The sequence below is a fragment of the Dendrobates tinctorius genome, unplaced genomic scaffold (assembly GCF_039654945.1).
Source record: "Dendrobates tinctorius isolate UK_male_01 unplaced genomic scaffold, ASM3965494v1 ptg000104l, whole genome shotgun sequence".
Taxonomy (NCBI): domain Eukaryota; kingdom Metazoa; phylum Chordata; class Amphibia; order Anura; family Dendrobatidae; genus Dendrobates; species Dendrobates tinctorius.
In genome coordinates, this window is record NW_027361772.1 from 2,146,246 (window position 1) to 2,157,577 (window position 11,332).

At 40.9% G+C, this 11,332-nt stretch overlaps 1 protein-coding gene across 1 annotated transcript; it reads left to right on the forward strand.

Annotated features, from left to right (window-relative positions):
- The first annotated feature begins 2,169 nt into the window (after positions 1-2,169).
- Positions 2,170-8,964, forward strand: STC1 (stanniocalcin 1). Its single transcript, XM_073588590.1, has 4 exons — positions 2,170-2,306; positions 5,669-5,811; positions 7,330-7,541; positions 7,737-8,964. The coding sequence occupies exons 1-4, from the start codon at positions 2,186-2,188 to the stop codon at positions 7,948-7,950; spliced, it is 690 nt and encodes a 229-aa protein (XP_073444691.1). The 5' UTR covers positions 2,170-2,185; the 3' UTR covers positions 7,951-8,964.
- Positions 8,965-11,332: the final 2,368 nt, after the last annotated feature.

Sequence of the window (11,332 nt, forward strand, 5' to 3'; positions counted from 1 at the left end):
CTATGAGAGAGGGAGCAAAGAATCAGACCACTTATAAAAAAGGGAGGCTGGACTGAAGGATGATGCAATAGGCAAAGAATATATATGTGCCAAAGTATACAGATAAAGAGAGTGATGTGATAATAAAATCACCCTAGAGAGCAGTCCAGCATGGAGCATCAGGGGTCAGGTCATCAGGGAAGGAAGGTCCCAGGACAAGGCAGTGTGGGGAGCCCCATGCATATCGCTGCTGAGTGCAACTTCGTCAGGGGGAGTCCAGTTAGATCCATTTGGTACAATTGGGGGTGTGTTTTGCCTTTTAAATGTTTTTATTGTGTGCATTTTTTCTGTCTTTTCAATAAAATTTATATATGTTTACTTACATATCTTTATTGTCCTGGGTGTGCGCCTCATATGCTGGGTTCTCTTTTCTCCTTTTTTGATCATTGTCCTTACCTGTGTATTGTGCAGCACCCCATATATATATTAATAAATTGATTGCTTTTTTTGCAGTTGGGAGATGGGAGAAAGTTCCACAAAGTCAACTATCACTGCAGCCTTCCACAAGTCAGGCCTTTATGGCAGAGTGGCCCGAAGGAAGCCTCTCCTCAGTGCAAGACATATGAAAGCCCGCATAGAGAATGCTAAAAAACACATGAAGGACTCCCAGACTATGAGAAATAAGATTCTCTGGTCTGATGAGATGAAAATAGAACTTTTTGGTGATAATTCTAAGCGGTATGTGTGGAGAAAACCAGGCAATGCTTATCACCTGCCCAATACAATCCCAACAGTGAAACATGGTGGTGGCAGCATCATGCTATGGGGGTGTTTTTCAGCTGCAGGGACAGGACGACTGGTTGCAATTGAAGGAAACATGAATGCGGACAAGTACAGAGATATCCTGGATGAAAACATCTTCCAGAGTGCTCTGGACCTCAGACTTGGCCAAAGGCTCAGCTTCCAACAAGACAATGATTCTAAGAACACAGCTAAAATAACAAAGGAGTGGCTTCAGAACATCTCTATGACCATTTTTGCCTGGCCCAGCCAGAGCCCTGACCTAAACACAGTTGAGCATCTCTGGTGAGACCTGAAAATGGCTGTTCATCAACGTTCACCATCCAACCTGATAGAACTGAAGAGGATCTACAAGGAAGAATGGCAGTGGATCCCCAAATCCAGGAGTGAAAAACTTGTTGCATCGTTCCCAAGAAAACTCATGGCTGTACTAGCTCAAAAGGGTGCTTCTACTCAATACTGAGCAAAGGGTCAGGGGGTAGATGTACAGGCAAGATAAGACATCACAGAGTAACACATAATTCACCAGTTACAGGAGGAGAGGGGGTCCTGCTCCATAAGTTATGTCCCCAATGTCTCTCATCACTGATGCTTCCTTGGGTGATCACAATGTTCTTGACTCCATTGTAGTCATCTGTAGAAACAGTGTTTGAACTCTCCTTTTCCAAGGCTTTGTGTGACTGGAAATCTAAGCACATGCTATCATAATAATATGGCAAACTGGTTTTAAATCCCAAAAAGGACAACATCTGCTAGGAGTTTGTATGTTCTCCTCGTATTTGTGTGGGTTTCCTCCGGGTTCTCCGGTTTCCTCCGAAACTCCAAAAACATACTGATAGGGAATTTATATTGTGATCCTGAATGGGGACAGTGATGATGATGTCTGTAAAGCGCTGTGGCATATATGTTGACATTATATAAGCAAGCATAATAATAATTATTAATAGTAATAAACATTATAATTCCCTAAAGTAACAATATTCCCATAATCATCTCACTATGTGGTGAATATCAGCAGCAATGGAAATTTCAGAACATATCCAAGAAGTTTCAAGAAAATTTACCCATCGTGTGAGATGGGTCTATGTAGCACAGGGGGCATCACTGGCTCTGGCAGGGCACTGTCTTGCCCTGAAATCAGATGCAGATCTCCGGTCTCCCAGTGAAACACTTTGTATGATAGAGAAGGAAGGTGACTTGCTCAATAAGGTCGTCGATATTTCCTGGAAAACTTGTGGTGGGGGTTTAAAATATTTTTTAATGAATGGGCTTGTGCCGTGATTGGTGAACGGAGGAAGACTGCGGATTGGCTGCTGATGCATGGTGCAGATGTGTGTAGTGTATAAAATGTGGCAGATCTGATAAAAACAGCCTGAAGAAAGGGTCTGAGCTGACTGAGTGGAGAATGATTCTGAAGAGCAACCTCCTCCTTCTGCTGCTGGTCAGTGTGTGCTCTGCCTATGATGATGAAGAGCTGGAAGACTCAGTGCTGGTGAGGAAAAGCAGAGGAGCATCACAGAGCTTAGGTAAGGGGCACACAGCAAAGAAATGGGCATCTCAAGCACAGATAAGGGGCACACTGCAGGGAAAGGGGCATCACAAAGCTCTGGTGATGGGCACACTGCAGGGAAAGGGGCATCACAAAGCTCTGGTGATGGGCACACTGCAGGGAAAGGGGCATCACAGAGCTCTGGTGAGGGGCACACTGCAGGAAAATGGGCATCACAGAGCTCAGGTAAGGGGCACACAGCAGGGAAAGGGGCATCACAGAGCTCAGGTAAGGGGCACACTGCAAATAAATGGGCATCTCTGAGCTGAGGTAAGGGGTACACTGCAGGGAAAGGGGCATCTCAGAGCTCTGGTAAGGGGCACACTGCAGGGAAAGGGGCATCACAAAGCTCAGGTAAGTGGTACACTGCAGGAAGATGGGTATCTTACAGCTCAGGTAAGGAGCGCAATTCAGGGAAATGGCATCTCAGGGCTCAGATAAGGGGCACATTGCAGGGCGATGGGGATCATACAGCTCAGGATAGGGGTACACTGCAGAGAAATGGGCATCACAGAACTCAGGTAAGAGGTGCACTTCAGGGAGATGGGCATCATAGAGCTCAGGTAACACAATTTACTCTTTGCTCCGCTAGGTCTGTTGTATACAGAATTGTAAATTACAGAATAGAAGTACCTCAATTACTCTAATATTATATTCATATAATAATGTATTATATTATATGATTTTATTTTGCCCTGAATATTGAAATGCAGCTATTTCGGTGTGGGACTACAAATCCCTGCAAATCCTTACTGTTGGAGACTGGGAAGGCATGCCTGGACTTGTAGTTCTACAGCAGATGTGGGGGCACACACCTCCTCATTTTACCCTGAGTATTGTACTCTACATACAGATGCTGCAGTGTTGAATTTGTCATCTGATACTGTTCCACCTTGTGCTGGATCATAGTTACTAATTTTTCAGTACATCAGAGATATTCTGAAAAGTGGAACAAAAAGTGGCGCAAAATTTGTGTGGCATGCTGCACAGACATGCATTTTTTTTAAGTCATTTTCATTCCTTTTGTTATCTTTCTTTTTGTGCTGGTGGGTTTTGAACGAGTGTTTGATGAATTGCGGCAAATTCAAAGATGCTTTTTCTTTATTCTTTTGCTTTTTTTGCGCCTTTTTTAGAATAAAAAGTCACACATTCCATTCGATAAGCTTGAAAATGTTGTACATTAGCCTTCAACTGCTACACCACTAAAGTGCTGGAGAACAATCGTAGAAACATTTTGCAAACTTTAGAAATATCAAAAATGATGAATCCGACTAAAACCTTTGAATAACCAAAACCACGGCCACAATGCTGACCAAAATATCACACATGCAAAGCCAAGTAAAATTAACTTAAAAACAACCTTTCACCAAATTTTTCATGTTGAACTAAACCCAGGATTTAACAGTGACTGAATAGGAACTTTTTGTTTACTTCTTTAAATTTCTCCTTTCCATTGTAGAGATATTAGAAATCAAAGTATTTGGCACCTAATCATTTAAGTTCAAGTAGGTGTTAACAGAGAGTTTTCACTGGGGGCGTGTACTTCTTCTCCCTGTATGATGCTGACCAATCATAAGCAGGCAGTAACACTTAATGAAAAGAATAACGCCCACATTACAGCTTAGAGCAAGTTTTTTTCTAATACAGGTTAGATATTAGAAAAAACTTTTTGACAGTGAGGGTGATCAATTAGTGGAACAGGCTGCCATGAGAGGTGTGAGTTCTCCTTCAATGGAGTCTTCGACAGACATCTGTCTGAGATGGTTTAGTGAATCCTGCATTGAGCAGGGGTTTGGACACGATGAGGTTTTGCAGTGTGTGAGATGTAATTAGACAGCACTGATCTCCTGATCTAACCTCCTGCATGAGTCAGGGTGTTGAAGGGCAGCACAGCTGAGTTTACCTGTGTCACATAATAAACCCTTCTACCAGCTCTCCTCTGACGTTAATACGTTATCCGAGCACATTCGCTCATCACTAGTGGAAATATATTTCTTATAACTTGAGGGTGATTGAAATCCCTGCTTATGCTATCTGTAGGAGTCCAGTTGGAGGTCCTAATCAGGGATTAACAGCCTTTAAGTATAAGTTTTCAATCACAAATAGCTGTCAATCATTGTTTAGGACCACCCACTCGAAAGCTACACATAGCATGAGCAGGGATTTCAATAACCTACAAATTATACTGAATATTTTCTCACAAACCTACTGACAGGTTTCCTTTAACAGCTCGCTCACGCCTGCATATAAATTGGATGAGAGCAATCCTATTAAAAAATCGGATTACCCTCGGGCCAATGTTACTCTATGAAGCAGTGCAGATCTGCCTATTTTTCTCAGCTGTATTGGGCATGCTGCGATTTCTCTCCGAAATCGGACAGAGCGAGAAAAAAAATAGCATGATATATGGACCATCATTACGGATACATTACAATTCTGTAGCATAGGAAACTAAAAATGGTCCTGTAAGAGATCAATAGCTGCTGAGTAAAAAAAAGTGGTTTTTAAATACTGTGTGGGTGTTTTTTTTTAGTGTTTCCAAATTTTCATTATCATCGATCCCTCGCTATGGCCCCCTCCTCTCATTCTGCTCTGAGCAAATTTTTACATTTTGTTCCATTTTATGAAGATTTCTATATTTGTATTTTTCTCATTTTTTGCACTGGTACATTATAATAATCTGGTTACCCCTGAATTTTTTGTTATTTTGTAAACTATTTAATTGGCCATTGGACCCTCTATACACACTGCATATAAGAGATTTTCAGTAAATGTAATCAGCTATTGTAGTAACGATATACTTATAGTTGGGCATTTGGTTGTTTTTGTGATTTTTTTTTAGCTTCCATTAAAAAAGACCTGTCTCTAGGTCAAAAGTGGCAATTCTTTATTCTGCTGCTCTCTTGAGTATTCCTTTTTTTCAAAGATGTGGGCCTTTTATGTAATGCTAATTTTGTTGGTCTTTATTTAGGGGCTGTGGCTCCAAGGGTAGTTATACAAAACAGTCTAAAAACATGTCCCTCAGAGAATTCTGTGAGCCATGCCCCCTTGTAAAGAGCATAAAAATTAGCACTAAGTAAAAAAGGTAAAACAAAAAAGAAAAATAATGTAAAAAAACTAAAATATAATACTTAGGGGAACAGCGGGAACAAAAAATGTCCAGTTTTGATCTGCTTATACTTCCACTTTAAGGCAGATCATATTTTTGACTTGGATATTAAAAAGTCTAAGAATATCTAAAGGTATGATAACTTTCCATAGAAACAGCATAAGAAATACGGTACTTCTTTAAATAGTTTTTTAAGCTAATAACATGAATTTTTCTGTTTCCCCATATAGTAGAAATTGTTCGTTGCCTAAATGGAGCTTTGACAGTCGGTTGTGGAGCTTTCGCCTGTCTGGAGAATACGACATGTGACACTGACGGACTCTATGACATCTGCAAGTCCTTCCTGTTCAATGCTGCTAAATTTGATACCCAGGTAGAGACCCACGAACTTTAACACATTGCATGCATTGTACTTATTTGTTATTTTTTTCTGGTATGAATTTCTTAATTATTTGTTCATCATCATTTGTTTACTATATAGTATATTATACTTCACTTTAAAGGGCCTTGTTCACAACTTTGAAATTGATGACCAACCCAAAGACAGGTCATTGACATCATATCAGTGGGGTCTGACATGAGTTCTGACAGACAGATGAACAGAATACAGTAACTCCGTACACTGTGTAGTAGCAGATAAGTTCCTATTGAATTTGATAGCGTGTTAGACCCCAAACCAATCTGATATTGATGATCTATCTTAAAGAGGTTCTCCAAGAATGTAATAAAATGGCTACCATCACATAATACAAATGGCAGCCTGTCCTTGTATTGTGTCAGGATGGGATGCAATCTGAAGTAACACAGTTCCCTGGACCTGAGCCTCAACTGACAGAGGAGCTGTATCATAAGCACACATACTGGTGAGCGGTTGGAATAACATCTGTGACAGAAGAAATAGATCTTTTCAGCTGACTGTGTACAGAGGTCTGAGGCTGTAAAAAATCCTCTTGTGCTCTGTCAGCCAAAGGGAAGATTTATTCTCCTGCCATAGCCCTTCTTCAGCAGCTTACTGATGTGGGTGCTTACGATACAGCACCTCAGTCAGTTAAGACACAGGTCTTGGAGAACCCCTTTAAGGATAGGTTATTAGTGTCAAAAAATGGACAACCCAACTCCTTTAAGATTAAAGCTTGTGATAAGTATTTGATAACGTATTGAACGTATCTAGACTGGCCTTCGATATTGGCTTATCTTCCTTAAAAACAAAGAATTGGACATATGGAAATTCAACATGTCTGATAGAGATGAGAGAATTTTTTGAAAATCAGTTTTTTCAGCTTGGCTGTGTAGTACTAGGAAATTTGTTTTGTGCCATATCAATTCACAAATTGCCCTTAAAAGATGTATATGATAGTCTGACGTCTCCTAGAACTCTGGCATTACCCGTTTCAAGCGCTCTAACCCAAGAAATAGCCTTAGACATGTCAAAGTAACCTCAAAATATATGGCAATGAGTAAACAGTTGGTAATTGCTCTTCACTGCTTGCTGTCACATTCACTGTTTTTACAGTTTATTCAATGTTTTATGACTTTCTCTCCCTTTCTCAGTAGTTAAGCTGTGACGTTCTCTCACTATCCAGATTCACCACTAAATGTCTTCTGCATTTCCTGCTTCTGCTTTTATAGAGGCTTTGAAAGTCTCTCCTTATTGGCTGTGCTATACCATGTGATGTGATGAACTTTGGCCAAACACATAATACACATTGAATGGCTGACCAGTCCCACCAAAATCTGTGTTTTCCACCAATGTTAGTGTGGTGCACATTGCAAGATTGTTAATAGATTCCACAAAATTATAAGGTTTCACCATTTTTTAATGGGTATGACAACTTCGGGTAATGTAAGGAACAGACATTGCAAATCTACAGATGTTATTTTCTTCTCTCAGGGTAAGGTGTTCGTGAAGGAAAGTCTGAAGTGCATAGTTGGAGGCATTACCTCAAAAGTGTTTCTGGCTATCAGAAGATGTTCCAATCTACAACGAATGATCGCTGAGGTACAGGAGGACTGTTACTCTAAGCTTGAGCTCTGCAGTATAGCCCGTCACAATGTAGAGGCAATATCCGAGGTTCTGCATCTACCACAGCATTTTTCTAACAAGTGAGTCTTCCTTTGACACTTATTCTGTTTCTATGTCTACAAGAGAGGCCAAATTATGAAGATTCTAGAGATGAAGGTTCACCTGTGGCAAATGGCTAATCCATAGTCTTTCTAAATTGTATAGTCATTCTATGAAACATTGAATGTATGCATCGTGCTATCAGTCTTATAAAAGGTCTCTCCCTTCTCTTCCAGATATTATAACAAACTATTGGGTAGTCTTTTGGAGTGTGATGAAAGGACAGTCACCACTGTGAGAAACAACCTGATGGATCAGATTGGACCTAATCTAGCGACTTTGTTTAAAACCCTTCAAGGTGACAAGTGTTCCCAAACTCAACCCAAAGTAGACTTTAACCGCAAAAGAAATGTTGACCCACAGAAACTTAGAGTGTATCTGACTCCATAGTTTCAGAAATTAAAACCTTGGAAAGCTCGTCTCCTCTGAAGATGATTAGCTGTGACTAAGCTTTGATATGAATGACCTTGACCAGAAAACATATTGCTGTAACTCAAGTAGAACACTTCTTTTTTTTTGCTGAGTTGCCCCATTACTAGCTTTACACAACTTTTTTCATTAAGTATTATTTATAATGACCTCCTCTAGTATAGAGGCTCCTGACTCTTTGTTTTAGGTAGCAGTACTTATCTGCCATTGTTGATGGGTATGTCATTTTGGTTTCTTATTAATAATGGTCTAAGAGATAACGTAATAATAATTAAAATTTTCCCACCCAAAACCTACAGACTTAGGGTAGCGTCACACTTGGCGGCGCACCAGTGATCCTGACAACGATGCGACCTAGTAGGGATCGCTGGTGCATCGCTACGAGGTCGCTGGTGAGATGTCAAACAGTCAGATCTCACCAGCGACGCAGCAACGATACAGAACGATACAACGGTCGTTGGGACTCTGTCTCTCAGACCTGTAGTATTGAGGTCGCTCGTCGTTGTCCCTGTCAAACACAGCGATGCATGCTGGCCAGCGGGACACCAGCGATCAAAAAATGGCCCAGGACATTCGAGCACAATCAGCGACATCGCAGCAGGGGCCTGATCGCCACTATGTGTCACACGTAGCGAGATTGCTGTTGCATCACAAAATCGGTGACGCAACAGCGATCTCGCTATGTGACATGGGGACTTTAGTGTGGCCTAAGATTGCAATATCAAAATAATGACATTGATCACACCAAAATGATCACTGAGCCATCCTCTTCTCTCCATTTGTCAAAAAGGTTTCTCAAGAATTTCAATAAGCTTTGATTGGATAGATTGAAAATTGTATTAATTTTCCACCTAGTCAAAGACTTGCTTTAAATGGGTGGTTCACCTTTGGGGGACAATTTGTATGCCTAAATGCATGTATTTGGAGCTAAGAATAATTTTTGTTTAATTAAAAAAGTTGAATGGTGCCAGCTTTTCTTTTCTTTTTGTCTCCGTTTCATTAAAAACTTTGCACCATTTGGCTTTGACAGGCTTTTTATTTATTCAACTTTGATGTGGTCTCTGGTCATAAATCAGCTGAGAGATGGTCAGAAAAAGACAGATGAAAGAGTAACAAACCACCTTTTTAGCCAATCAGAAGGAGCTCGGTGACATATGTTATTATGTTTGTGAGTATGGAAGAAAGGGCAGATAGTAGAGTTGAACGAAACAGGTCGGTCAAATTCAAAAGTCGCCGACTTTCGCTAAAGTCGGGTTTCGCCCAGCGAGACTCGACCATAGCGTGAGGTCGGCCATGCGGTCGCCGACCCGAGTGCCAAAGTCGGATTTCCCAGAATGCTTGCACGTGACTTTTTTCAACCACTGAGCAAGGACGTACACTGTGGGCAACGAGATGACATGTGCAGCGTCCGGGGGAGAGAGAGAGAGTTTTCGCACACTTTAAAAAAGCGGTCCGTCATGTAGGTGTGTTTACTATCCTCCACTCCCTGCCGACTTTGCTTCCCCATTGACTTGCATTGGGTTTCGTGTTTCAGTCGGACCCCAACTTTTCCCTATAGTCGGCCGATTTCGTTTGACTCGACTTTTGAGAAAGTCGGGTTTCATGAAACCCAACTCGACCCTAAAAAAGGCAAAGTCGCTCATCTCTAGCAGATAGTAAACCAATCCATGTTCAAGTACTTGGCTTAGTCAGTTTTCGCAACAAAGTTTCCAAAACGAAGATTTCATAGGGTTTGGAGGGAAACATAGTCCAGCATGCCTCTATTTTTCCTAATACAATGCCAGATGCCGTGTCAAAACCATAAAGAAAATAATGGATGCCATAAGTCCGTTGGATCTATCAGGCACCATTGGTGTACGTCATGAGACTGATGCAGCACCTATGAGTGAAGAGAAAACTGAAAAATGTTAATGCAGCTGCAAACCCAATGCTCCTGAGAAAGATGAAAGTAAAAGTAAACAGACTCTGAAAGCAGGGTCTGTAGCTCTAATCTATCTTCTCCTGAACAATCTTCAAAACTGAGATATCACCAAATCAAAGTTCAACTTTTAATTGGTCATTGATAGTGATGAGCGAGTATACTCATTACTTGTGGGGTTTCCCCGAGTATGCTCGGGTGGTCTCCGAGTATTTTAGCATGCTCTATGATTTAGTTTGTGTCGCCGTAGCTGCATGATTTGCGGCTGCCTGATACATGTGAGGGTTGCCTGTTTGTTAGGAATTCCCTCATGTATTCAGGATGTCTAGCAGCCGCAAATCATGCAGTTGAGGCGACAAAAACGAAATCTCCGAGCACGCCAAAATACTCGGAAGACACCCGAGCATGCTCAGGAAAACCCGAGCAACAAGTATACTCGCTCATCACTAGTAATAAATCATCTTAGAAGATTGCCCAAGGAATGAAAGGATTACAGATCCTGTCATCAGAAAAAGCTCACTGACAGATTCACAGCTAACGTATTCTGAAGCCAGCTATGTACTGTGATAAATAGAGGCTGTAGAAGCCAAACAGTTCAAAATGATTCATTAAACTATATGGAAAATAATATTCTTAGCTAATAATACTTAAGTAACAAACTAATGGTGACAATATCCTGTAACAATACGACACTCAACATTTTGATATATATTATGTGGATGGTACCAAACCAACGGGAATCTGAAAGAATACTAATGCAAAGTATTCCTGCTTGTTTGTCCTTACAATATATTTCTATGGTGGCTTTATGGTATGTACTTTTTCTTGTATGCAGTTAATGATGATGAGTTCTCTAATGGAAATTATTTTAGGAGTTTGGATGAGTTTTTTGTTTACTGAAGCTGCTTTTAAGAGTTTTTCAAACATTTTTGCAGAGTTCTTATTCATAAAGTGTTTTTTACAGCCTTTTCAGTGCCTAGTTTGGAGCGTGTTCTATCAGAACAAAGAAGTAACCCGCACTTTCATTTCTGCCACCACACACTTTCCAGAACCTAAAGAGGTAAAAAAAAACGCTCAAAAGACTCAATATATGAACAGCAATTCATTGAAATGGATCAGCAAAAGTCTGTCCAGTGTTTTTTAACTATTTTTTTTTTCAAGCAATCTTCAAAGACGTGCTAAAAAAAACAACTCCTAAAACAAACTCCGCGTGCACATACTCTAAAGCCCCCGTTACACACTGCAATATCGCTAGCAATATCGCTGTAAAGTCACCGATTTTGTGACGTTGCAGCGATATTGCTAGCGATATCGCTGTGTGTGATACTTACCTCCGACCGGCTCCCCCGCTGGTAATCGCTGATCGCGCGAGAAGCTGCTGGACCATTTCTCGGCCACTTCCTGCGGCGCTTCCTGTGGCGCCGA